We start from the raw sequence: 26,219 nt of genomic DNA on the forward strand, positions 1-26,219 counted from the left end.
TTGCAATATTTTATCTATAGCCTTTGAAGGCAGTTTGTAAAGTTCAATTGGTACAGAATGAAAAGTCATGGATATATTTACATTATTCCAATTTTATATCAGAAGGATTGGTTCCTGGTTTGTTTCTGGGATCAATTGAAAATGGTTGTATTGAGGATTAAGTTACTTAAAAGCCATTTTTATCTCTATGAATTGTGTCAAAGTTATGATTACCTTATAAGAAACCATATCATCAAATTTGCTTAAAAGTGGCAGAGCCTTTTTAGGTATGGGCCAAATTTGTAGAACTGTCTTATGTTGGAAATATAACTAGCTACTTCAATACTTGTTTTAATTAGATTTGAAAAGGTATTTTCCTCCATGCAATATATTATTAATATTTTAAGTGTTTAATGCCATAAAAAACCTTTTTGCATTGATTTACTGAAATTCCTTTATATTGTTAGGATTAAGTGTCTTATAATTTTAATAGTTATTTTGTGATAAACATCTTCAAATTTGGCATGTTTATTTTTCAGTTTTAACCATTTTTATAGATTATTTAAAATGCCCCTTGATTTGGCTGATCTTGAAAAAGATAAGCAGAGTACTGTAGACCCAGTTAGTAGTTCCATGAGAGTTTATCAGGTGTAGAGGCTAAACTGGAAAGTTAACAAAATATTTTTGAAACAGTGAGGGGAAAATAACCCTTGTTAAAATTTAGAGAAATAGAAAAATCAGACCAAAATAAATCACTTCAGATTTTTTTTACCTTTAATGTAACATATATGCTATGCAATTCAATTGAAAAACAAACTAAATCTTTTGGGGGTGGGGAAATAAGTGATTAGGAGACAAGTTTATCTGAACGGAGAATTTAGTGTACTTTGTGATATACAATAAGTAGATAATTTTTTCTTGTGTGTGAAAATAATGTAGTATTTTAATTTTGCCAGGAGATGGCAGACCAGAACAATCAAGTATTTGCCTATATTTTATTTATTTGTTTGTGTGTTTGTTTGTCAAACATGTAGAAGAAGACAAGTATAAGTATGAACATAAACATGAACAAAGGAAGTACATACAGATAAATGGGGACAGTAAGGCAGGGATGGTAGGCACTCTGGTGTGCTTATGCATGCCTCCTTTATATAATGGCTTTATATGTATGTATGTATGTTAGATACAGATAATCAGAGTTGGAAGGGACCTTGTAGGTCATCTAGTCCAATCCCCCGCCCAAGCAGGAGACCCTACACCATTTCTGACAAATGGTAGTCCAATCTCTCCTTGAAAGTCTCAACTGATAGGCGCTCCCGTATGTATGTATGTGTGTATGTATGTATGTATGTATGTATGTATGTATGTATATAATGGCTTTATATTTATATTTTATATAATGAATGGCTTTATATAATAATGGGTTTAGGTAATGGCTGCCTGGGTTAAATGGTTAAATTCATCCATATAACAGAGTACTAAAGCTCTTGTTTCACCTTTAATTGGTGAAAATGATGCCTCATCAGGCAACAGTTTTTCTAATCAAATTTGTACCTCAACAGTACCTCAAATGGGTTAACTTACAGATGTGTCCATAATCCAGGACCCATGAAATTTCAAATTTGGCAAACTATATAAAATATTTTATGACAGAAATTATCATAAAACATTTTATAACAGAATACAAAATAGCATAAAATATTTCCTTATGGATGTTTGACTGCACTGTAGTTCAAGAAGGGCTGCTTTAAAGTAGCTGCATCTCTGAATATCTCCCTGAATTTTTAAGAACTTTTGCAGTAAAGTCAGTATATTGAAAGCCCTGTCATTGTTGAATGCATTGAGGAGTCTGGTAAGTAAATAATTCTTAAATGATAACTAAAAGGGTGATGAATTGTAGGGTATTTGATTATTGCTGACAAATATTTCATTGTCAGTAACTCCTATGCTTTAGCAGCGTAATCATTATTAGATAAAGGCAATCTCTATCATGAGAAGACTAGTGGGGAAAGTTTGGGTTTTGAGGTGGAAGGTGTCAGGATGCTGTTAAAATCTCATTTCTGCATAGCTATCAAGTATACCTTTAATTGATTCACAAAGCAACTAAGCATATAAAAGCATTTCACAAAAATATTTTTTCTGTGATGGGCATAGTACTATGCTACACTATGTTATTCAGTTCTGGGAATTGAAATCCATGGATCTTAGATTGTCAAGATTGAGAAACATTGATGTAGACCAATAATGTTGAACTCATACATAATGTTTGACATATGACAATTTATTTAATGATGATCTGGGATTATGCCGCCTCAGAAAGGGTACTTTACAGCCTATAAAGCACTTCCAACTGTTCTAAAATATTGCACCACCATTCCTGTGGTCACATGATTATGATCTGGGTGCTTGGCAACTTATTTGCATTTAGGACTGGTTGCCAAGTGCCCTGTGATCATGTGATTGCATTTGTAATCTCTGTCTGCTTCCCCAGAAAGACAGTGGGGAAGCCAGCAGGGAAATATTGCCAGCTGCTGCTGCTTGCTTTGAGGATTCCCCCTTGCCCCTGAGGGCTGGTTGGAAGGGCTCTCTGCTGAGGGGAGCTGAATATCTTTGATGGAATGTAAAAACAGAGCATAAATCTTGAATGTTTGAGTTCTGCTCCTGCCAGAGAAGTTTATTTTCTGTGCACATAGAGGGAACTTTTTTGGGGGAGGGAGCTGTTTTAGCCAGCTCCAAGACATGAGAGGGAGCTGAAATCCAAACAGATAATAGAGAGGCTGCATGATAAAATAAAGACTGTTAGGTGCCTCAGGGAGGTAGAGGAGGACTGGCATAGGCTGCATGCAAAGTGTCTTTCTGCTCAGGGGCCAAAAATCCTGCTTGGATTTCAGTAAGGAGGATTTTCAGCTTCTGAGTAGAGCCTTTTAGGATCTCCTCCCTTCCTCTCTATTTGAGGATCCCATGATCCTAATCTGGAACACCATTTGCTTAGCAATCTGCAAGATTGCTTAATGACCACAACTAAGAATACAAGTTTGTAGTTGTTGAGCAAAACAGTCATATAACATCTTGTTTTTCTCAATGGCAGATTACAGTCCCAAACTGGGCATAAATGGAGGATTACCCATATCCTTTAAAAGGGCTCCTTAATATCTTATTTTAATCTCTTTCAAGTATATCATTATATTCAGGGGTGGGATTCTACCAGTTCACACCTATTCACTAGAACCGGTTGTTAACCTTCTAAGCAGTTCGGAGAACCGGTTGTTAGAAGAAATTACTGGCCTAATCCTGTAAGGAAGGCAGGAAGGAAACATTCTGGTGTTGCTTACAGAAACTGCCTCTCCATTAACCCTTATTACATTCTTGGCAGGACTAGACTTTCTGTCTCAGGAACTTCTCTGGAGTTTTTTCCCCCTCCTTTGCTGGTACTTTGCTTGTGTGGAGTGACCATTCAAAGTTAAAATGGCACTGGAAAAAGTGTCCTATGACCATTTTTCACACTTACGACTGTTGCAGCATCCCCACTGTCATGAGAGGCCAGGCGGGGAGATGCGTGCCTCGATGTGAGTGATATTGAGTTGGCCACACCCAGCCAATAACATGACCACCAAACCATGTCCACCCACACATGACCACCAAGACATGCCCACCACTTAAGCCACGCCCACAGAACTGGTTGTTAAAATTTTTGAATTCCACCCCTGATTATAATTGAATTATATCCAGAAAAAGACTGGCAACCAATACAGCTCGTGGAGCAGCAGTGTTACAGGAGTCATTCTTGCCCCCCCAAAAAAAAAAAAACTTTCCCTACTGCCATACTCTGCACCTGCTATAGTTTCTGAAAGCTCTTCAAGGCTAGCCCTATGTAGAGTGGATTACAATAGTCCAGCTATGAGATGACCAAGGACTGAGCTGCTGAGGACAGGAAATCCTGATCCAGGAAGGGTTGCAACTGGCACACAACACAGAATGGCTCTTCTAGCCATGACTGCTTGTTGAGCAGGAGTCATGAGTCCAATAGAACAGGGTTTCCCAATCCTGGGCTGCGGCCTATTTGCAATCAGCTCAACTGATGCACGCATGCAGCTCAACTTGCATGAGTGGCAGTTAGAGTTCATGTGCACAGTTGTACTTCTGTGAGCGATGGGCCAACATGCATGTGCTGTGTGTGTATATGAGTGTGTGTGTGTGTGTGTGTGTGTGTGTGTGTGTGTGCCAGCCCACCACTTGCACAGCCTTGTTCCTCTCTTCCTCCACTCACTCCCCCACCAGGCTGCTAAGCTGCAAAGGTTGGGGATTGCTGCAGTAGAAGCCCCAAATTGCAAACTGGATTTTTCTGGGCCAGTGCCACTCAAAGTCAAATATGGCAAAATCCTGGATCCCAGTATCCAAAGTCTTATCAGGGTTCAGTCAAAGCTGTTGTCTCCCATCCAGGCCCCCATAGCCTTCTGGCACCGTGAGAGTGTGGCCACAGCATCACTTGGGTCACCAAAAATGGAAATGTCATCATCGTACTCTAGATACCTCAACTTGTGGTGACAATCTCATGATGATCTCATGCAGCAGTTTCATATAGATGTTGAAAAGGAGTGGAGAAAGTATCAAGCCCTGCAGCGCACCACAAAATAGCAGCTGAGGGCTGGACCTCTCACTTCTTGGGAATGAGAGAAAGAGAAAGGAGCCGACCCGGCACAGAACTGTGCCTCACAGTCCCAATCTCCACATCTGACTCAAAACGATACCATAATCAATGGTATCGAGAGCCACTGAGAGGTGAAGAAGAGCAAGGACGGTTGCATTGCCCCCATCCTGCTCTTGCCAGAGATCATCAACAAATGTGACCAATATCAGGCCTGGATCCTGACTGAAAGGGGTCCAGATAATCCATTTAATCGAGGATACAGAAACTGTAAAGACATAGTATAGTTGCTTGAAAATTTGATAATCTGACAGAATTATGATTAAACCTTGTTTCAGTTCTCCCCTTTCCTTACAAAGACAAGAAATTAAGTAGAAATGTTTTGCCTTTTTTCCCTCAACTATCTTTGGAAAAAATGTGATATGCTCTTCTTCAAGAAATGTTATCCTACATACAAAGATTATCCAAGAAACAGCCTCTGCAAAAAAAAAAAGAAAAGATAATGCTGGAAGGACTTTTTTCTGATTATAGGAGTGGAGGAAGATTTATGTAATAGTATAGCAGAATTGGAAAACACCTTTTTTAAAGATATAGATGCTTTTTTTATGGAATAAGAGAGACATGTTGTACTCAATCATGGCTGGCTGGGGAATTTTGTCCACACATCTTAAAGTTCAGAAACATTGATATAGGCCATTCTTTCTTGTGCCAGACAAATGCCTATCAGAATATGTAAGGGTTGAAATTATTGTGACCTCCATTCACCTCATAAAAAAATTACTCCTATAACAGTACTTGCTTATCATAGAAATTGGGGGAAAGTCTCATCATGAAAGCAAAAGTTAATCAACCCTTTAATTTTTCTTTCAGCTAATTGCATAATGTTAAATGATCAAATAGCAGGCAGAACTTCAAAGAAATTCCAGGATATATAAGATAGCTGATGGAAATTAGACTTCATTTGGAGAGAACAAAGTTGGATCATCATCTCTTCCATGGCTTTGGAGACACAGGAGCATAGGCCACAATTCAGATACTTAGTGACCTAACTGACTAAAAAGACAGGAACCAAATCAGTCCCTGTTCAATTGCATAGGATTTGCATTGCAGACTGCTTGCTTCTGAAGATGCCAGCCTCAGTTGTTGGCAAAATCTGTCATTTAGACCAGTGGTCCCCAACCTTTTTGTACCAGGGACCAGTTTCAAGCAGAAACACTTTTACAAGGACCGGGGGGGGAGATTCTATTTTCCATTCCCAAAACTTTATGTTTACCCTACAACTAGCATTAAAGACACCTGACTGAAGTCTCTCTAGTTCTAGGTCTTGCCCAGCTGTGTAGCTACAAAATTTCATGCAGATGTTTCTCTTATCTCTGTTTGGTGAAAACAGGAATTGAATGAGGAGCATTTAGTCAGTGTGTTTCCTAGGAAGCTCCTGTAGTCCTTGTTTAGGGATCATTCAGAGCTACGATAGACCTCTAACATCCAGCCCAGGAAGAAACTGGCAGGGTGGCTTTTCCTGTCGCCGCACCTCCTCCAAAGCGCCCGTTCACCCCCACCCCACCCGCCCTGCGCTGCGATTTCAATCCAGTGCTCCGTTCTGCCTGCCTGCGTTTCTGGTTGTTTCGGAGCAGCTTCGCTGATAAAAAGAGGCGAATAGTTATTATTCTCAGCCGAAGCTGCTCCGAATCAACCAGAAACGAAGGCAGGCAGGCAGGCAGAACGGAGCACTGGATTGAACCGCGCGCGGGTGGGCGGGGTGGGGCTGAACGGGCACTTCGGAGGAGCTGCGGCGACAGGAAAAGCCACCCCCCCGGCTTCTTTGGAGCAGTTTCTTCCTGGGCTGGTGGAGGAGCGAAAGAGCGACTGAGAGAGGAACGAGGTGGGAGGAAACCGAAGTCGCTGAGCCGGAGAGCAGGACAGGCTTTGGTTGCTTCCTCCCTCCCCTTCTTTCATTTGTGTCCTTGATCCCTGATCCCAGCAGCATTCACCGAAGGCGAAGAAAGCCGCCATTTTTTAATTTTTTATTTATTTGCGGCCCGGTACAGAGTGCTCCACGGACCGGTACCGGTCCGCGGCCCAGTGGTTGGGGACCCCTGATTTAGACCAGTGGTCCCCAACCTTTTTTGTACCAGGGACCGGTTTCACGCAGAAACACTTTTTCAAGGACCGGTTAGGGTTTTTAATTTATTTATTTATTTATTTTTATTTCTTATTTTACTTACTATTACACTATAATATCAACTCACCAAAATGTAGAATCAGTGGGAGCTCTGGGCTTGTTTTCCTGCAACTAGACGGTTCCATCTGGGGGTGATGGGAGACAGTGACACTCGAATTGTATTCCTTATATCCAGTCTACTCCGTAGTCTTGTTTTTGTTGCTGTCAATGCAGAAAACCCCGCCTCACAAAGATAAGAGGTTGAAAATGGAAGCAGGACTTTCAGTGCTTTTGTGGCAATGTCAGGATGTTCTGCTTTGACTTTACTCCAGAATGAAAAGAGATTTGTAGTTGTTTCAAACATGGATTGAAGGCCACCATCATTTGCAATTTCAAGTAGTTGTTCCTCTTCTTGTAGGGTTAAAGTTGATTCCCCTGGCTTGTTCACAAATGGGTTCCGGATCCATTCCTTCCCCAGCCTGGGGTCTTTTGCGGTGGGGAAGTAATGCTCAAACTCTTTTGAAAGCTGCAACAGGTGATCATGCACTAACTGGGTGAATGAAGGTCCAAACTCAGTCTCTTCCATAATCCCTGCTACTATGTGAAACATGTCAAATATCCCTGTGTTCACTCTCCATCTCCATAACTCCAGTTTGGCTTTGAATGCTGCAACCTTATCTGCCAACTTGAAAACGGTTGTCATTTTCCCCAGAAGTGAGAGATTGAGTTCATTGAGCAGGTTAAAAATGTCACACAGGTAAGCAAGTTTCAAGATCCAATTAGAGTCACTGAAGTATGCTGCCAGTGGTGACTGTTTTTCCAAGTAAAATCTCTGCAGTGACTCTCTTAACTCAAAAACTCTTGCCAGCGATTTACCTCTTGAAAGCCATCTCACTTCTGTGTACAAGAGAAGTCGTCTATGTTCTGCATCCATCTCTTCACAGAGCTGTTCGAACAGACGTGAATTCAGGGCATGTACTTTTATGTGGTTAATAATTTTTATCACAGCTTGCAAAACGCTGTTAAGCTCAGGTGGCATTTTTCGGCTTGCCAGCATTTCCCTATGGATGACACAGTGTGTGGACTCACATTCAGAGGCGACCTCCTTGATCCGTGTTGTCAGACCTGAAAGCCGCCCAGTCATCGCAGCCGCTCTGTCCATGCATACACCGACACAGTGCGACCAATTAAGCCTCCCTGATATGTACTCGTTCAAGGACATGAATAACTCTGCAGCTGTGGTGTTAGTTGGCAGAAATAGTGCACATAGCAAATCCTCATGTACATCCTCCTGAAAAATGTATCTCACAAAAACGAGCAATATTGCTTTGTTGTCAACATCTGTAGATTCATCCACCTGAATCGCGTACCATGGTGACTCATTAATCCTCTCAAGTAACTGTGCCTTGATGTCCTCTGCTAATTCATTAATTCTTCTTGTTACGGTGCTTGCCGAAAGGGGGATGTTTTCAACCTTTTTCACTGCAGCCTCTCCGAAAAGTTCTCTGCAAATGTCCTTTGTAGCAGGCAAAATTAATTCTTCCCCAATAGTAAAGGGCTTAGCTTAGCTTTAGCAATGTGGTCCGTGACCAGGAATGATGCTTTTAGCGCGGACACATTCGTTGAAGTAGTGGCCTTCAATAATTGTTTCTGTCCTTCATTTTCCCGTTTTTTTCTTTCAAAATATTCTAAGGGCTTTTCTTTCAATGCTGGGTGTTTTGTCTCCAAGTGGCGGCGCAGTTTTGATGGTTTCATGCCTTCATTGGCAAGTCTGTCACCGCATATTACACAGAGTGGGTGGGGGGCTTGTGAATCACCTGTTGCGATGAACCCGTAACTCAGGTAGGAATCTTGGTATTTTCTTTTAAATGCCGCTTTCTTTTTGCAGGCAGTCTGTGACCCTTCTGCTGTCTCATCGTTGTCTCGTTTACCCTTTCCAAAAAAACTCTCCAGTGAACTCTGTTTCTGGCTCATTTTGCGAGGGCTAGCTTGCTAGATGAGATTAACCAGATGAGAGCGAGAGGTGTAGAGTTGTAATTGCAGGAATGTTCTTATCTTGGATGGCAAAGCAATGGGGAAAATGTATTAGGATCTTCCAGTGGCAATAACATAGACTTTAACTAGAGATAATTAATTGCATTAATTACTATGCTAAACAGTAATGAAAGTTAAGCAGAAACCAAAGTTAACCAATGTTGGAGGATTACTAAAAATGTGTATAAATGCAAGACTAGACTCCAATAAAGTCATCATGATTCAGTTGATCATGATCAAACAAAAATATATGTTTGGCAAAATATATGTTTTTTCCAAAAGCGTTTTATAAGGTAATAATCTGCAATTCAGATTTTACATTTAGGATGGGTTTGATCTCCCATATGGTCTTCAGCTTTTCACAATCTCAACAATTGTAAGGTGTGTGGGGAATTCAGAGAGTCCAAGTCCACACATTTTAAAGATTTGTCATATATATATAGTAGGGATTGCACTAACCATATGTAAGTGCAAAGAAACCCTTTGCCTATCCAGTGTTTTCAACTCCAGCAATTTTAAGATTATGTGGACTTTAACTCCCAAAATTACCCAGACAGCATTCCGGACTTCTTAAAATTGAGAAACACTGCTCTTCACTTTAAAAATGTTAAACAGATAGCTACACTTTCCCACTCATCCCCACACATTCCCCTTCTTCCAAAATATCTACAGCCCAAATATTTTGTCTTCACCCATTCTAGTGGGATCTGGATGCCACAAAATGGGTGCTGGTAGACCGCCATTCTTCTTGGTTCATTTGATCATGATATGGAGACAATATTCCACTCATTGAAAAGATAGTTATGACTTAATTTAATTATAATCAAAGTTGGATTGGATTTAATAATCATGGCTAATGCAGGCATGATATTGCCCTCTGAAAAAAAAATCGGGGCCGGCCAAAAGAGACCCCGCGCCACGTGCCAAGAAATTGCACACACACCAACGCTACACACCCTTCTTTTCCAGCCGGTCAGGTGTGGATCAGCTCCGGAGCTGGGCAGCCGCTTCCCTGGTGGCGGGGCCGAGGCCGCCACCCGGGGAGCGCCCGCTGCTTTCCCTTTGCAAGGGCCGGGCGGTGGCGTGTTGCCCTGTACCGCGTGGCAGTGCGCTTCTCGGCACGAGGCAGCCAGGTTGCCCAAGAGCCTGGCCGGCCAGGCAAGGGGAAGGCAGCGAGGGCCCTGCCGGACTGGGGCGGAAAACCCGCTTGGCAAGGGGCCGGGGAAGCCTGCGGGCGGAGGACCAAGTGCGCTGGGAGGCAGAGATTCGGCCAAGGCCGTCAGACGGAGAGACGGCTGGTCTGTGGCTGCCCAGCTCCCTTTTCCTGCCGCTCACCTGAGTAGCCTGTAGCCGCGTGTCGGTGAGGCGATCGAAGAAGAGCTTCACCAGAGCCTTGAGCAGGTCGCCGGCCACTTCCGAAGAGGGTGAGGGCAGTTCTTTCAGGCTGGGATCGGGGTAATCGGCGGCAGCGTATCCTCCTTTCACCAGCGTCTCGCAGAACTCCTGGCGTAAGCTCGGCGAATCGGGAGCCTCCTTCTTAGGGAGAGCAGCTTCTCCGCGGCTACCACGTTCCCCTTTTCTCCAGCCACGCACGGCGTGGAGCCGACGTTTTTGGTTGAGGCTGAGGGACGGCAGCAAAACCAGCACCAGCACGTCGGAACAAGATGGCGGCCAAGCAAAGTAGGCGGCCCGGTCCCAAATGATCCACGGACCGGTACCGGTCCGTGGACCGGTGGTTGGGGACCCCTGATTTAGACAAGTCACTGAACCTGAAGCACTGCCACCATCTTTGAAAACCTTCACCAGTATATTGGTAGTCATTTTCTGCCACATAAGCTCTCTATGCCCAGACTGACCCACGGAATCATAAAGATATACTACATGGGAATGATCCTCATTATTCCCATGTAGTACAATTTATTAATGTATTAAATTGTATACTGCCTGGCTCTCGATGACTCTGAGTGGCTCATAACAAACATTCATATTTCATGTATAGTTTGCATTTTTTTAAAAGCTTGCTCTGGTTTAGAATCTTGCCTTATCTTAATATGTTTTCTTAGTTTAGGAGAAAGCGCTTGCTTCTGGATCCCTACTTTTAAAAAGTGAGCAGAGAAAGTGTTCTGAGTTTTCACTATGACTTGGTTGCACATCTTGATATACTCTGTGCTTAAATGAGAAAAGTGAGAAAAGGCTTCAGAAGGAAGCAATTTCATTCAAAACCAATCCTTTCCTTCACTCTCCAGCAATGCTTTTTCCCCCTCTTTTTGAAATGGAAAGAAAACACACTGCTTCGGAAGACCATTGCTTCCAAAATGAGGTCAGGAAAGTTGGTACTCTTGCATGAGGCTGGGACTATGACTGGGAGAAGTACGTGAGAGGGAAAAATTACGGTCACTCTAAGGTTTTTTCCTTCTGGCAACAAAGTTCTGTGTCTCCTGGAATAAGAAAAGAGTGTTAAGGAATAGGCCAACTGGATCCAATCAGATTGTAATTCATGGTCAGGCTCCTCCCCACTGCCAGTTGTATTGTTTTTTTCTCACAGAAAATATAAATCTTGCCAGATCATTTTGACCTGTCACAGTGACTGGCTGGCAATGAAATGATAACTGTACAGTGACAATAAATCTTAAACAAACACCCTTTGCCTTGGCACCAGAGCAAGAAAAGTGGATAGATGAAGTCAAAAACATAAATTCAGTTAAGTGATATAACCAAAGAAAAGATTTGGTGACAACAAGCAGGAAAAATGATTGGAGAACCTTTTGTGAGAATTAATTCTGAATAGACTTAACACAGTTTATTCACCTGAGACAAGTCCATTCTTAATGCCAGTGAGAAACTGGAATTTTCATTACTGGATATTTTAGCATTGGCTTTGCCTACCTTGCTTCTCCTTACTATACTGGCTACCTCTTCTGGGAAATGTTTAAATGTTTCTTAATATCTGAATCTGCTGATGGATTTTCATATATGCCTAACAAAGCTGAGGCCCATCTCCTGTTCTCTGGAGATATGCTATTGTGGCTGCCAGCCCTGGATAATGTCCCGCTCACTAACAATGCTGTATTGCCTTAGTGCTGGCACTGTGCCTACTCATGAGGCAGACTGTTGTGTTAATATAATAATCGTCTTGTTGCACAGTGTTTAAGTAACGGTCACCTGCACTAACTTGCTCAGCTGTTTCTTGCAGAATTGGCTGCTTTAGCAACAATCCCCAGCCTAAGAGAGGTCATTATTTAATTTTAAATAGAAGTGGTAGAGTTTGGATTTTCTGATTTCCTTTAATCCTTGTTCCAAACCAAAACTGAAAAGCAATATCTATGTTGTTTCTTATATTAGTTGTCAAAAATGGCTTCTCCCTCTTCACTCTTTATCTTTTATTTCTTGTAGTGATGCAGAGGAAATTGTGGAAATGTGTGGAAATTGAAGACCATAGCATGTAAAGGGAGCATAGTAGAATATCATATCTTGTGGAAGATTTTTAAAAGTGATCTTAATGATTGGGCAGAAACTGATGAGGGACCTTTAGTGCCAAAAACAATCCCTTGAAACAGAGAAGAAATAACTGAATAGTGAAGCTTCAGTGAAGCATCATAATAAAAATCCAAATCCTGTTACATATAGTCATTCTATTGCTACAGTTTTATTTAACCATAGTTTTTGATCTTTTATCAAAGGCTATCCTACATATAATGCATTATGTACAGTAATTTAAAAGAGATTACAGAAGATTTGCTTTTTATTAAATTTTTATCCCATCTTTATTACTTTTATAAGTAAGTCAAGGTGGTTAACATATATAATATTCCTATCTTCTCCTCCTTATCTCCATGAGAAGAACTTTGTGAGAGGGGTTGGGGTGAGAGAGAATGACAGACTAAAGTTACTCAGCCATCTTTCATGCTTAAGGCAAGACTAGAACTCACAATCTTCTGATTTGTAGGCCAGCACCCTAACCTCTGCAAGCTGGCTGTACAAGCTGGCTGTAACATATATTTTCATAATTGATGTTCAGCTAGAACAGAATGGTCATAATCATTTAGATAGATAAACTACATGTATAAAGACACTTGACTGCCTAGAGTGAGTCCCAGTCATTTTGATTTCATCCAGCTAATTCTGTAGCCAGAAACTAATTTAAACCATTTACTGTCTCACCTAAGTTAGCTAAAAAGTAAATTTGAGTTGGCTGTGTCCTATATATTAATGTTTCTTCATTTTAGTCGATCTCACTAACTGGTTTGTACAAATATCCGTAGAGTTTCAAACAACAATTTCTTAGCTTACCTTCTGGAATTACCATCCAAATAAAATATAAAAATTATTACATGAAATGTTTAAGTTCTAGCTATCTACACTAGAAATTAAACATTTCATATAATAATTTAGCTACTTAATTATTTATCTGGAAGAATACCATTCCCAGCATTTTTTATTCTATATAAATTTATTTTAAAACAAGAATAAACTAAATGTCTATACTTTTTTCAGAATATTGTAAGCCACAAGACATTCAAGAATTTTAACAGGATTGTGTGTTCTCTGACTGACCTCTGTTGTTTCTTGCCATCTCTTTTTCCAATTGGAAGTCTTGTATGCTGACTGGGAGTTGGTCTAACATTTATGGAGTTCAACATGGCTGGGGGAAATGCTTCCTCAATGGCTGTTCCCAATTTTCTCCCCATGATTCAATTACTTTTCTCCTCTTTATTTAGGCAATTCCAACCATTTCTTAAAGTGTTCAAGAATTTTCCTTGATTATATTTCCCATTATCAAGAACATGTAGCATATTTGAATCCAATTCAAAGTAAGTATACTTATTGGAATTGGGGAAGGAATAAAATCTATTTAGGAAAGATTTAAACACAATAAACATAATCCAAACTTCATGTGTGGTTTAGAAGCTAGGCTGGCAAGTTCCTGTAGTGTTTTCCCTTCACTATGTGCTCCGATGGAAAAAATTAGAAATTTTGATAAGAGGAGCTCCCTATTTTAATGTTCAGAAAGTAGCTTTGGATCTAGATGAGGATCATAGGTTGTGCGCAAAAAAACTGTGAGGTTGGTTCATAGTTGTAATGAACAAAATCAAGGTAGAGATTTGGATTTATGTGAGGGAAAATGGAAGTTCTTATACATGACTCTTTCCATCTCTGCAGGGAATCCAAAACCAGTAAACCAAGATCTTTCTTTATCATGCCCAAAGTGCAGAAAGGCAACTGTGAGTGTTGTTGAGAAGATTTCACAGATTTACAGATGGTAAGAAAGCACCCTGTCATCTAGAATTGCCGTAGACATTTCTAGGCTTTATTGAGATGCCGAGTTATGACAACATCTGTCATTCATGGACCAGGTACATAAAAACTGAATTTCATGTAGTTAAAATTGTTGCCGCTAACAGCTCTTTTGACTGATATAGTAATATGTTGCAAATACTATGCAAATAATTTAATTACATTACATCATAAAATAAGTCAAATACAGTAGCTAAACTAAAACATTGGATAAAAATAAAAAAAATAAAAAACATTACCCAAATGTTCAATTAATTCCCAAGGCAGGGAGTTTTACTGCTCCCTTGCCTAGCAGTGCAGATCTACTTGAGGTAGAACTATACTGAATGTTTTTGAGACTAGTGGGAGACTATCTCTATGTTTATTGCTTCAGAAATTATAAAATCTGGTACTTTCCTTTGTATCTTCTTACTTTACATTCCTCAAATAAAGAATGAGCTGCTGGACATCCTGGTAACAGAATGACACCTGAAAACCTGGCCCATTTTGCGATGCTTTGAATGAATGCCGTTTAAATTGCATTCATTGAATGAATGAATGAATGAATGAATGAATGAATGAATGAATGAAGGCATGCATGCATGCAATTTAAATGGAACTTGATTAAACTCTTGCCTTTTTAAAAAATTGCCTGTTCAATTGTTTTGCTTTATCAGTTAAGTTCCAAGCGCTCAAGGTTTTCTACCTGCCTTTTCACAGGAGAATTTTCCTTCCTTTGTCTGGGTGGTAGGTCTAATGCAATGGAACAAAGTGTTTTCGCTTTGGTTTAATATTTAATATTTTTGTTGTCTTTCCCATCTACAAATTTTGTTCATTTGTTAACTTTCTGATGGCATTGTCTTCACAGCATCTTCAAAGTAGGCAACATCAGGAATTTCTCCTGGATTTTATCCACTATGCTTTCTTAGATAGCATCATCTCCCAACTGAGCAGTGACTTTGTGCCTTCCTGCACTCCATTGCTGAGGTATAAGTATAATTCACAGGTAGAGAAGAAGAGTATCAAAGAATGATACTGTTTCAAAGAATGATAATTTCTGACTTCCTTTTGCTTATTGAATATGTTGTTTCCTCCTGCTTTCTTCAGATTTCTTCTTTGCTACAACTAGTAAAACATGTAGGCAGAAGAGAGAGATAGACAAGAGTAGAACTTCAGTGAGAAATTATGTCCAGATTTTATCCTGCTTTTGAAAGCGAATTAAGAATTCTTATTCTTCAAATCAAGATTATGCAACAATAAAACCCAAATTCTGTATACGTATCTGGTATAAGCTTCTCTCTCTGTCTCTGTCTCTCTCTCTCTTTCTTTCTCTCTCCCTCCCTCCTTCTCTCTCTCCTCTTCCCCCTCCCTCTCCTCCTTCTCCTTCTCCCTCCCTCTCCCTCCCTCTCTCTTGCCTGTGTTTTTTGTGTATTTGTAAATACAAGATTTTATGGAAAGAATAGTAAAACAGGACTAGAGGAATTTGATAATTGATTGATTGATTGATCAATTGATTATTTGCTATCTGTTGTTTCTGATTCCTAGTGACCAAACTGCTAGGTTTATTCCATTTATTATGCCTGGTTCGAGCCCAGTGGGAAGAAAGTCTTGCTAATTTGTGTAGAAGCTAAGTATTATTTTTGTTGCAGTGCAGCACAATAACATAGGCAGAACTTGTGATAGTGTAAAGCATTGCATTGGTATCTAGCTCTTTTTCTTCTCAGTGTGCGCAATGTTGTTTCTTCTGAATTTGAAATGGAGGCTGCTGAACATTTTCAGGTCAGGTAGTGGAAAGTCAGATACTATTTTCAGGGTTCAGCAGATCATCTTGTTAGCTTGGAGAATCTACCTTGCTTGCTTAAAGAGCAGAATTTATTTCACCTGACAGTAACATCCATAGAGATGACCACCACATTAGTACCATTTGCCTCTGACACCCATGAAAAAGGCAGAGTGGCTGCAGACGCTTGCATAAAGACCCTGGTGAATGCAAATTTGATGTTTCTCCTCAGGAGGGAAAATTCCCAACAAATGTTACCTTGCAAACTCAAGCACCCTTATGGGCAGTAGGGACTGGTGAAAAAAGGACACATTGATATCAGATAAAAGCCTGCCTAATAAGAATTTGTTCCCTACAGACCAACAAGTTGAAACAACAGGACACTTATTTCCTAGTCAATTTGCCTGCAATTCTATCATACACCCCCAGCTCTTATTGTGTTCCCCCACAGTTACCTCAGAAAGTCCTCCACTGTCAGTCTTGTAAGCCTGTTGCTATAGACACGAGCTATCTCAAAAACCCAATGCAACAGCTAGACCAGAAGGAGGTGGCTGCAATCTCTCCCTGTAAGGAATGGAAAATGCACAATTTTTGCAGCTTTTCTAGCATTGATAGTACATTAAGCAGCCTATCTAGATTCCATGAGGACAAACAAGTACCCCGAAACTGGTGTACTGTGAGCTCAAATGCTGCTCACCTTGCATAGATATATTTGAATTAGCACAGAATATGTTGCCACAGCAACCAGGTTCAGGGCCCGGCCTTTCATTTCTTTCCCACTAACTAGTCTTTCTTCAGAAACAAAGGGTTCCATGTCTGAATTAGATGAACGACTTTGGATGCTGGCAGGTGCATCCCATCCCATCCCATCTTCGGAGAGTCCAATTGATGCTACATTGCCCTGGATCTGTGTTAGCTTGAAAGATAGTAACCATGAATCCATCTCTGTTTTGTACTCTGATAGACATCTGAGCAGGGATAGCTTAAATGAGCAGAGCAACCTTCTGGAGATAGAAAGGACTTTTTGTGAGGGTTCCAAGTAATAGACCCATAGCAAGCAAAACTCTGAGGCAGGTAGATTCCTCAAAGAATAGATTTATTGGATATATCATATTGGCACAGATCTGATGAAAACCGACTCTGAAGGTCCCACAGTTTTCACTTAATTAAAAGTAAAAGTTTGTCACTTTCTCAAAACAGTCACTTGTCACATGGTCCATCACGGCACTGACTGGTTGCTTGGTGACATCACTCCTCCTTCCTCTGACCAGGTATGAGAATGTCCTTGGTTCCCAAGAGAAAGTATTTTGTTTTGGCTACAAAATCCTAGCTATCGCAAATCCCCCCTCCCTATCCCTCAGCTGCAGTGTGGCAACACTGAAGCTTTATTTATTTATTTATTTATTTATTTATTTATTTATTTATTTATTTGATTTGCCAATTGTTTACAAGATAATAAGTATAAGCGTATACATAGTTGTGAATACATGAAATGGGTACATATAAGAAAAATAAAAGAATAAGAGAAACAATAGGACAGGGACGGTAGGCACGTTGGTGCGCTTATGCACGCCCCTACAGACCTCTTAGGAAGGGGTGAGGTCAATAGTAGACAGTCTAAGGTTAAAGTTTTTGGGGTTTGGGGAAGAGACTACAGAGTCGGGTAGAGTATTCCAGACGTTGACCACTCTGTTGCTGAAGTCGTATTTCCTGCAATCAAGTTTGGTGCGGTTTACTTTGAGTTTGTATCTATTGTGTGCTCTTGTGTTGTTATGGTTGAAGCTGAAGTATTCATTGACAGGTAGGACATTGCAATGTATGATTTTATATACCATGCTTAAGTCAGACCGAAGACGGCGTAATTCAAGGTTTTCTAGTTCTAGAATTTCAAGTCTGGTGGCATAAGGTATTCTACAACGAGTAGAAGAGTGGAGAACTCTCCTTGACCCATAGCAAGCAAAACTCTGAGGCAGGTAGATTCCTCAAAGAATAGATTTATTGGATATATCATATTGGCACAGATCTGATGAAAACCGACTCTGAAGGTCCCACAGTTTTCACTTAATTAAAAGTAAAAGTTTGTCACTTTCTCAAAACAGTCACTTGTCACATGGTCCATCACGGCACTGACTGGTTGCTTGGTGTCATCACTCCTCCTTCCTCTGACCAGGTATGAGAATGTCCTTGGTTCCCAAGAGAAAGTATTTTGTTTTGGCTACAAAATCCTAGCTATCGCAAATCCCCCCTCCCTATCCCTCAGCTGCAGTGTGGCAACACTGAAGCTTCCAAGGTAACTTCTGTCAGGTCAGCTTCAGGGTTGACACTTCCTTTACTAGAGTTGAGAATTGCCTGAAAAATGGCCCCTAGTTAGACTTTTCTCATCAACTTCTGGCTGCCTATTTTTTTATCTGTATATGAAGTTTTCATGTAAAACCCCGAGTTTCTTTACCTTTGTTGTAGGAAGGAGTGATCTGCCATTTTGGGTGGGCTCATTTGAATGCATACTGTATTTATTCAAAGACCCCCAAATATCTTTGTGTGTAAAAGAGGGAGGTAGAGCCTTTTCAGAAATTAAGCAAGAATATTCATCTATGTAGGTACCTCTATTAGGATGGTTACAACAGTCCTAATTGGATGTCCTGATGGGAATATTGCCTTGTTCATTTATTATGGGGAAAAAGTAGTTACAATAATATTTTTCCCTCTCCTTTGTTACAACAGTGTTAAGAAGGTAAAGCCATCACAAGGGTTTGTGAACAGCAGTAAAAGATGGCAAGGATGCTCGCTTTCACTTATCAACCAGGTTGGAATAGGGCACATTTATGTTCCCTCCTGTCCTCCTCTGAAGGCAATGATGTCTGAGCCTTTTAATAGAGGGAAGTGGAAGTAGAAAAGCTGCTTGTACATTTTGCAATTATCTAATTTCAATTGTCCATCCTTTTCAAGTCCTACAAGCATTTCTGTGTCTGCATATCAATGTGTTTTTTAATTAATGATGTTTTTCTTCTTCAGCTTCTTTAAATGTAACTGAACATATCCTCTTTTATAAACTAAGTTTATGTGTATCACTATACCTGATGTGTTGAAGAGATTATTAGGGTTTTTGTCCATTGCTACTTGTTTTGTGTATCTACCACAGCCAGTCTAACTCACAAAAAAAACCCAAAATGTGCATGCACAGAAGACTACAGTAATAAAAGTAATGTTATTAATAAAGCACCTAACATTTTTCAGAAAAACACATCTCTTAGATGAAAACCAGATCACCTGCAAATGCTTGCAGCTTAAATTCTTCCTTTTTGATTTTCATTCCTTTTATATTCTTTTCATCTCTAATAATTCTGTTTAGCACTTCCAAAGTTAACACAAACAACAAAGGTGATAGTAGGCACCCTTGTCTTGTTCCTTTTCTTATATTGATAGAGTCTGTCAGTTCTCCCTTTATCATTACCTTTGCCGTTTGCTTATAGTATATAGCTTCTATTGCTTGAATAAATTTTCTAGCAAAGCCCATCGGTTCCAGCAGTAATAACCATAGCAAACTCAATTCACATTATCAAATGCCTTCTGTGCATCTAGAAATATCAGAGCCATTTGTTTTTCAGGATGTGCCTCGTAGTATTCCAAGGTGTCCAAGATTACTCTCATATTATCTGATTTGTCTCTTTGGCAGAAATTCATTTTGATCAGGATGAATAAAATTATTTAGATGTTTTTTAAGTCTTTCTGCCAATATTGAAGCAAAGATTTTATAATCTGCATTTAGTAGAGAAATGGGTCTATAGTTCTTAATTTGTAATGGATCGGCCTCCTCTTTTGGAATAAGTGTAATATAGGCTTCTGACCATGATTTAGGTATCTTCTTCTTTAACATAACTTCATTCATAACTTCTAGCAATGGAAGATTCAACGATTCTTGTAATGTTTTATAAAATTCTGCCAGAAGTCCATCTGGGCCAGGTGCCTTTCCATTATTTTGCTTCTTGAGTGCTTCAGTTAACTCCATCATCGTTATATTGCTTTCTAACATTGTTTCAATCTCTTTAGGTATCTGAGGTAAATTAGCATTCTGTAAGTACTGTTTAACTCTTTCTTCATCAATATTCTCTTGCATATATAGTTTCCCATAGAAGTCTCGAATGATTTCCTTCTTCTCTTTACTACCATAGCAAACTTGGCCTTGGTCATCTATTAATTGCAATATTTTCCTTGATTCTTTCTCCTTTCTCAATTTGTATGCTAACCATCTACCTGGTTTGTTTGTGTCTTCAAAGTAGTTCTGTTTAGCACCTCTAATTTTCTGTGCCAATTCTTCTTTTTCTATTTGACCCATTTTATGTTTAACTATATCCATTTTTAGCTTGATGTTCTTTTTCTGTGGCATTTTCTGTAGCTCTTTTTCAAGTCTTTTATACTCATCCTCTAAGGCCTTAGAGGCTAATCTTTTCATAGTATTTCTTTTCCTTGTATAGTCTATTATCAAGCCTCTAACATATGCCTTCATTGTATCCCATACATTCTGAATTGATGTATCTTCTTTTTTGTTTTCTCTAAAGAAAAAAGCCAATTCTTTCTCCATCCACTGTGTGAAGTCTTTTTCCTTTAAAATAGTATTATTTAACGTCCATCTAGATCTTTTTTGTCCTTTCCATTTAATTGTCATTGGATTGTGATCTGCCCAAGTACTTGTTTCAATATTTATTTTTTCAATATTAGTTATTAATTCTGTTGACATCCATATCGTATCTATTCTGGACCATGATAAGTGTCTATTTGAATAGAAGGTATATTGTTTAGTTTTAGCATTTCTTTGTCTCCATGTATCTTTTAAGTTTATTTCATCTACCATTTAAAAAAAAAGATTTAGAGAGAGTCTTTCTGTTTTGCTTTATTGTTTTCTGTGCTGTACAGTCCAATTTATTGTCTACAATTCCATTAAAATCTCCCATTATAACTATATTAGCATAGTCCAGTTCAATTATTTTCATATGTAATTTTTTGTAGAATTCGTCTTGTTTGTCATTCGGGGCATAAAATCAGGAGTGTTTTCGTATTATTGTTCATTGTTTCCACCATTAGTATTCTTCCGTCATCATCGGTATAAATCAATTTTGCTGGGATAGTCTCTTTAATATATAAAACCACTCCTCTTTTCTTACATTGTGTCAAGGAAGTAAATATTTTCCCTAGTTTTGGCTGTATCAACAATTGTTCATATTGTTTTTTAATATGTACTTCTTATAGACAGATTATATCAAATTTTAATTTCTCCAATTTATGAAAGATTTTCCTTCTTTTAATGGCTGAGTTAAGTCCATTTATATTAATTGTAATCATTTTTTTCTCTTCCATGGTTATATTTTATAGTTAGGTACTTCTTGTAGACAAATTATATCAAATTTTAATTTCTCTAATTTATGAAAGGTTTTCCTTCTTTTAATGACTGAGTTAAGTCCATTTATATTAATTGTAATCAGTTTTTTTCTCTTTCATGGTTATATTTTGTAGTTAGGTTTAGCATTTCTCGTAGATCTTGGTTCACGTTGTTCTTTGGCTCCCACCTTTCCACCTACTGCACCTTCTCTTTTCAATCGCCATTTGGCAGTCCTCTTGGAATTCAATTAGTGAGATTTCTTTTTCTGCCTCTTCCTCCAAAAAATTCTGTATAAAATAATTCCACTTTCTCAATTGAGTCAATTCTATGTCTCTGTTCTTGCCATGTGAACATTAAACCTTCTGGAATCAGCCATCTATAATTCACCTCTTTTTTAAGTAGTATTTTTGTCAAGAATCAATACTCTCTTCTCATCTCTCTCATTCTTCTGGGTATTTGTTTCAAGACCACAATCTCCTTGTCTTTGTATTTCAATGTTTTCTCTTTTGCCACTTGTAATATTTGCGTTTTAATGACTTTCTTTGTAAATCTAATGTGAACTTCTCTTGGTAAGCTATTTCTCATCGCATATCTTGTGAAAACTCGATAAACCTCATCTATTCCATCCATCATCTTCCCCTGAGTTATTTCCAAAGCTTCAGCCAGTATTTCTATCATTATCTCAGCTAAATTTTGTCCTTTTTCTTCCTCTATGTTTTGGAATCTAAGATAGAATTCTGATCTATCCATCTCCCATCTCAACATACCACTTTTATCTTGTTCAACCACCGTTAATCTATTATCAATATCTCCAATCTTCTTGTCTCTTTGTTTATCTTCTTCTTCTTCTTCAATTTTTTGGAATCTCTCATCATACTTCAACATCATTTGTTGGATGTTCTCCACTTTTTCATCGGTTTTCCCTGTTCTTTGTTCAATGTTCTCTGTTCTTTGTTCAATGTTCTCTATTCTCTTTTCAATATTCTCTGATCTTGCTTGAATATTTTGAATTCCTTGCATAATCATCTGCAGAGTCACTTTTTCTTGTTCTTTTTCTTGTTTTAATATTGTCTGTATTGAACGTTGTCCTCCAGATGGTGGAGAGGAGGAAGTAGAAGTTGAAGAACCAGGAGCTGTTAGTTTCCTACTCATTTTAAGCAATTCAAAATCTTCAGGTTCTTCTAAGCCTTAATCCAATTGTGAAATAACCAATTGTAGTTCGAAATAAAAATAGTAGAAAAAAGAAGCCAAATAGTAATGATAAAAAAAAAAAAAAAGGGAGGACAAAATTTCTTCAGGTTCTTGTATACCTTAATCCAATCGGTGGTTAGATGAAGAAAAAGTCTTGGGGGAAAAAAAGAAAAGGAAAAATTCTTCAGGTTCTTCAACACCTTAATCCAATTGAGAGGTCTCAAATAGAAAAGAGTGCATAAAAATAAATCAGAAAGGTAGATGAAAAAACAAAAATACCAGGAAAGGAGAAAAAAAGGCTATTTCCTTAAAAAAAAGGAAACATTAATACTAAAGCTTTCCCTTTCAGATAAAAAGCAAGCGTAGAGATTGGACTTCCAAAGAAAAAAAAAGAAAAACAAAGACATGCTCCAACAAAGCCAAAGATCCAAATAGCTATTGCAAAAAAAAAAAAAAGATAAAATGAAATAAAATAAAGCTGGTGAGGAGGGATAGCACAACTTAGAAAAAGTAAAAAGAGCACACTGCACTTTGTTTAATTATCCAAGGCTCTTATTATAACTCTCTTCTCCAAAAACATATCATCTTTTTCCCCCCCTAGGTTTCAACACCAGACTCCAGCTGTTGATAGAAACCCAGAAGAGCACCTGCAATAATACTCTCCCATGCTCTTCCCTCTATCTTATCAAACAGGCAGTGTCCTTGAAAAAAAGTCTCAATTCTTTCTCAGCTTTGTCTGGTCAAAGGAAAAGTAGAGTATTTCCAAGCCTCTAGTTGGCAGTGTTACAAACTTTCTTTAGCTTTCACTTTCCCCCTCCTTTTCCGGCAGAGTATAATAAGAATTAGTTTAAAAAGGAAGAAATTTTTTTTAAAAAAAAAAAGACTAAAAGAGAGTCTCTGGCTTAATATATTATAAAATCAAAAAGGGGAAAGAAAAGAGTAGAATTAAAAAAAAAGGAAAAAACCAGTCCAGTTTCGAAATATAGGATCATCAGCAATAAGAAAAATATATATATATTACTTTGACATTCCTGTTTAAAATCACCGCTTATTCACTTCTGTCAAAAAACTTTTACAGATTCTTTCTTTCCCTTAGGGTGTCCTCTCAAATCTTTAAATAAAGAAAAGTTCTCACCAAACCGGCACACTTTCTCTTTCGTTCTCTTTCGTTTCGAGCTGTCCCAACTTCAGCAGCTTTAATGGCTGCCTCTTTGCCGCTGGCAAAAAGAGCTTCTCCTGGATCTACCAGGGACTTTGTGATATCCCTGGGATCGACAGGATGCGCTCTTACATTCACCGTCTCTTCGGGATGGTTTAGATCCACTTGGACCGTCCAGGAGCAAAGATATCGGCAGCGATCTCAGACCTCCAAGATCGCATGCCGTATCGTCACGACGCCAGCTCCGCCCCCGAAAAACACATCTCTTGTAGTATTACTACATCAGTTACCAATACCTAAAATATTTCTTTTTCCTTTTTTAAGCTCCATTTTTTTAAAATGAGAGGTACAGAATCATAAGTTTACTTTACTTTACTTTATTGTCATTGCACCTCGTACAACGGAATCAAACACCATCTTCAGTGACCATGACCATGAAAATAAACACAAACACATATCCTTCACCCTTCACACATTGAACCGGAAACCCCCGACACCACAACAACACCGCACTATACATCAGAATTCAAAAGAGCGACTGCCCTGGGACAGAAGCTGTTTTTCAGCCTAAGCATACAAAACTAGCAGTTTGTATTCTGGGAACTTCTTCTGCAATCAAAGACTCAGGTTGCACTTGCTTCAACACAGAAGCTTTGGCATGCCGGACACGTTGCTTTTTGACTCACAGTTGTATGAGAAATTAACATGGAAATTCCACATTATATATAATAACTGGCTCCAGACATCACTTTAAAATGATAACTTGGTTAAATGAAGGAGTGTAGCAAGGTGAATTTCTTGCCCCCTCATGTTTTTCTTTTTCAGCTGAATGATAACACACACCCAAACCTATTCTTTTCTGTACACAGCAAAAGCATACATTTGAGATGCATGTTACTTCTGTTTTAGTCTCTGGAAATATTCAGCAACTTTTACCAGAAGCTTCCATTTATATTGTCTGCTACTGTTTAATAATGCCACAGTAATTGCCACGGTCTGTTTTTATTCATTTTTGTTCTTCACAGTAAAAATGTTTCTCCCACAAATTTTACTTTTCTAATGAAATTGGCGGCATAAATAATAAAAACAAGAATACAATAGTACTATTAATGAATGGAAACAACTGAAGGCTCTTTCACTCTTTTCCAAACACCAGGAATTTACATAGTGAAAGATAATTAAATCTAGTTTCTAATCTAAAACAACTACAGGGAAAATATTCTAATTAAAACTAGGAGACCTGGACATTCTCTATAACTTCTTGATTCACCTCAGACAGGCTAATACAGCAACATATAAATGGAGGAAATTATCCTAAAAGGCTTTTTAAAATGGGATGCTAATACAGAAATCATTATAATGTAACAGATGGTCAGTGTTTGTATCCTTTACAAAATTTGTGCTAATAAAAGAACAACTCCAGACTATTGTCGAAGCAACCATATTCTGGTTTTAACCAGAAGTGAGAGAAAAGTTATAAAAAACATGAGAGTCATGACTTAAAAATATATGGTCTTTATTTTAATTACAGTAATCAAAACAATAATATGTTTGGGTACTTAGCATTTTATGATAAAAAGGCCTGGATGTGGTTATGGAGAGAACTTAAAAAGCCGATAATGCAATAAAGAACAAAAAGAAGGTCCTTTTGATATTTAGACAATAAGTGATTTCAAAAAATTGCATCTTGTAGATGTAAATTTGCATCTGTAAGTTGACCAGAATCCTTGGTCCTAAATGTGCCACTCATGTAACTTAAAGGTAGGGCAGGATACTTAAAACAATGAACAAATTGCAGCAATTACTTTATAGCTTGGGTCCTATTAAAAGGTTGGAGGACAGTTTGGGTACAGCCACAGTTTATTTGCCTGTATCAATTGACTACTAAAACAAGTTTTATAAAAACTGAATTGTATTAGAAAAGAAAAAAACAGGAACAAATTACTGGAGTTGCTTCACATCCTTCCTCACCAGTTTCCACATTGAATTTGCAGATGAGAAACTGGTGGGGAAGGTCACAAATGATGATCACATTACTATGGCTCTTTGCAACATACAGTAATTACCTGCTGGACACACAAATGCCCTGATAGTGATCATATGGCTGTGGGGATACTACTACAGCTGTAACTTGGAGGACCAGTTTTACGTACATTTTTTTCAGTGACACTGTAACTTTAAATAAGCAAAGTTACGGTATCACTGAAAAAAATGGCCATAAAGCTTGACCTCCAAGTTATAGCTGAGCAAATAGACGTAAACTGAGGGCTACCTATAGTGCCTCAAACTTGTCAATGGAAGTACATCATGGTACAGTATCCTAGGCACAATCTTCATGGTGTACCAGGTTTGCTGATCAGTTTGCTTTAGTGTTGCCTTCTATATAGAAATGATATCTATACAAGATTGCACATTGCTGGCTGGCTTGGAATGTTTTTCTAAATAAGATTTCATTTCACCTAAATAGGTCAGGCTTACTCTTCTGACCTGAGTAAAGGGGGTGGAATTAAGCATAATTTATAGGCTCCTGGTAATAGTGGGAGGCATTCTGAACCTTTTGGAAGACAAAATCTTTGACTTTAAACTCAAAAGCTTCAATAAAATCGAGAATCTGGTCAATCT

At 38.7% G+C, this 26,219-nt stretch overlaps 1 protein-coding gene and 1 pseudogene across 1 annotated transcript; one reads left to right on the forward strand and one right to left on the reverse strand.

The window, feature by feature from the left end:
- Nucleotides 1-6,885: 6,885 nt before the first annotated feature.
- LOC148128962 (SCAN domain-containing protein 3 pseudogene) lies at nucleotides 6,886-13,507 on the reverse strand (annotated as a pseudogene).
- Nucleotides 10,882-16,864, forward strand: DBF4B (DBF4B-CDC7 kinase regulatory subunit). Its single transcript, XM_087945750.1, is given in 13 exon segments — nucleotides 10,882-10,924; nucleotides 12,213-12,261; nucleotides 13,538-13,630; nucleotides 13,980-14,079; nucleotides 14,962-15,080; nucleotides 15,818-16,068; nucleotides 16,071-16,122; nucleotides 16,124-16,177; nucleotides 16,179-16,271; nucleotides 16,273-16,529; nucleotides 16,532-16,630; nucleotides 16,633-16,809; nucleotides 16,812-16,864. Coding segments are annotated over 10 exon segments (1,218 nt in total). The 5' UTR covers nucleotides 10,882-10,924; nucleotides 12,213-12,261; nucleotides 13,538-13,630; nucleotides 13,980-14,016.
- The last annotated feature ends 9,355 nt before the right edge of the window (nucleotides 16,865-26,219 follow it).

The sequence above is a fragment of the Notechis scutatus genome, chromosome Z (assembly GCF_049901735.1).
Source record: "Notechis scutatus isolate UNSWTSFEM ecotype Mainland chromosome Z, rNotScu1.2, whole genome shotgun sequence".
Classification (NCBI taxonomy): Eukaryota; Metazoa; Chordata; class Lepidosauria; order Squamata; family Elapidae; genus Notechis; species Notechis scutatus.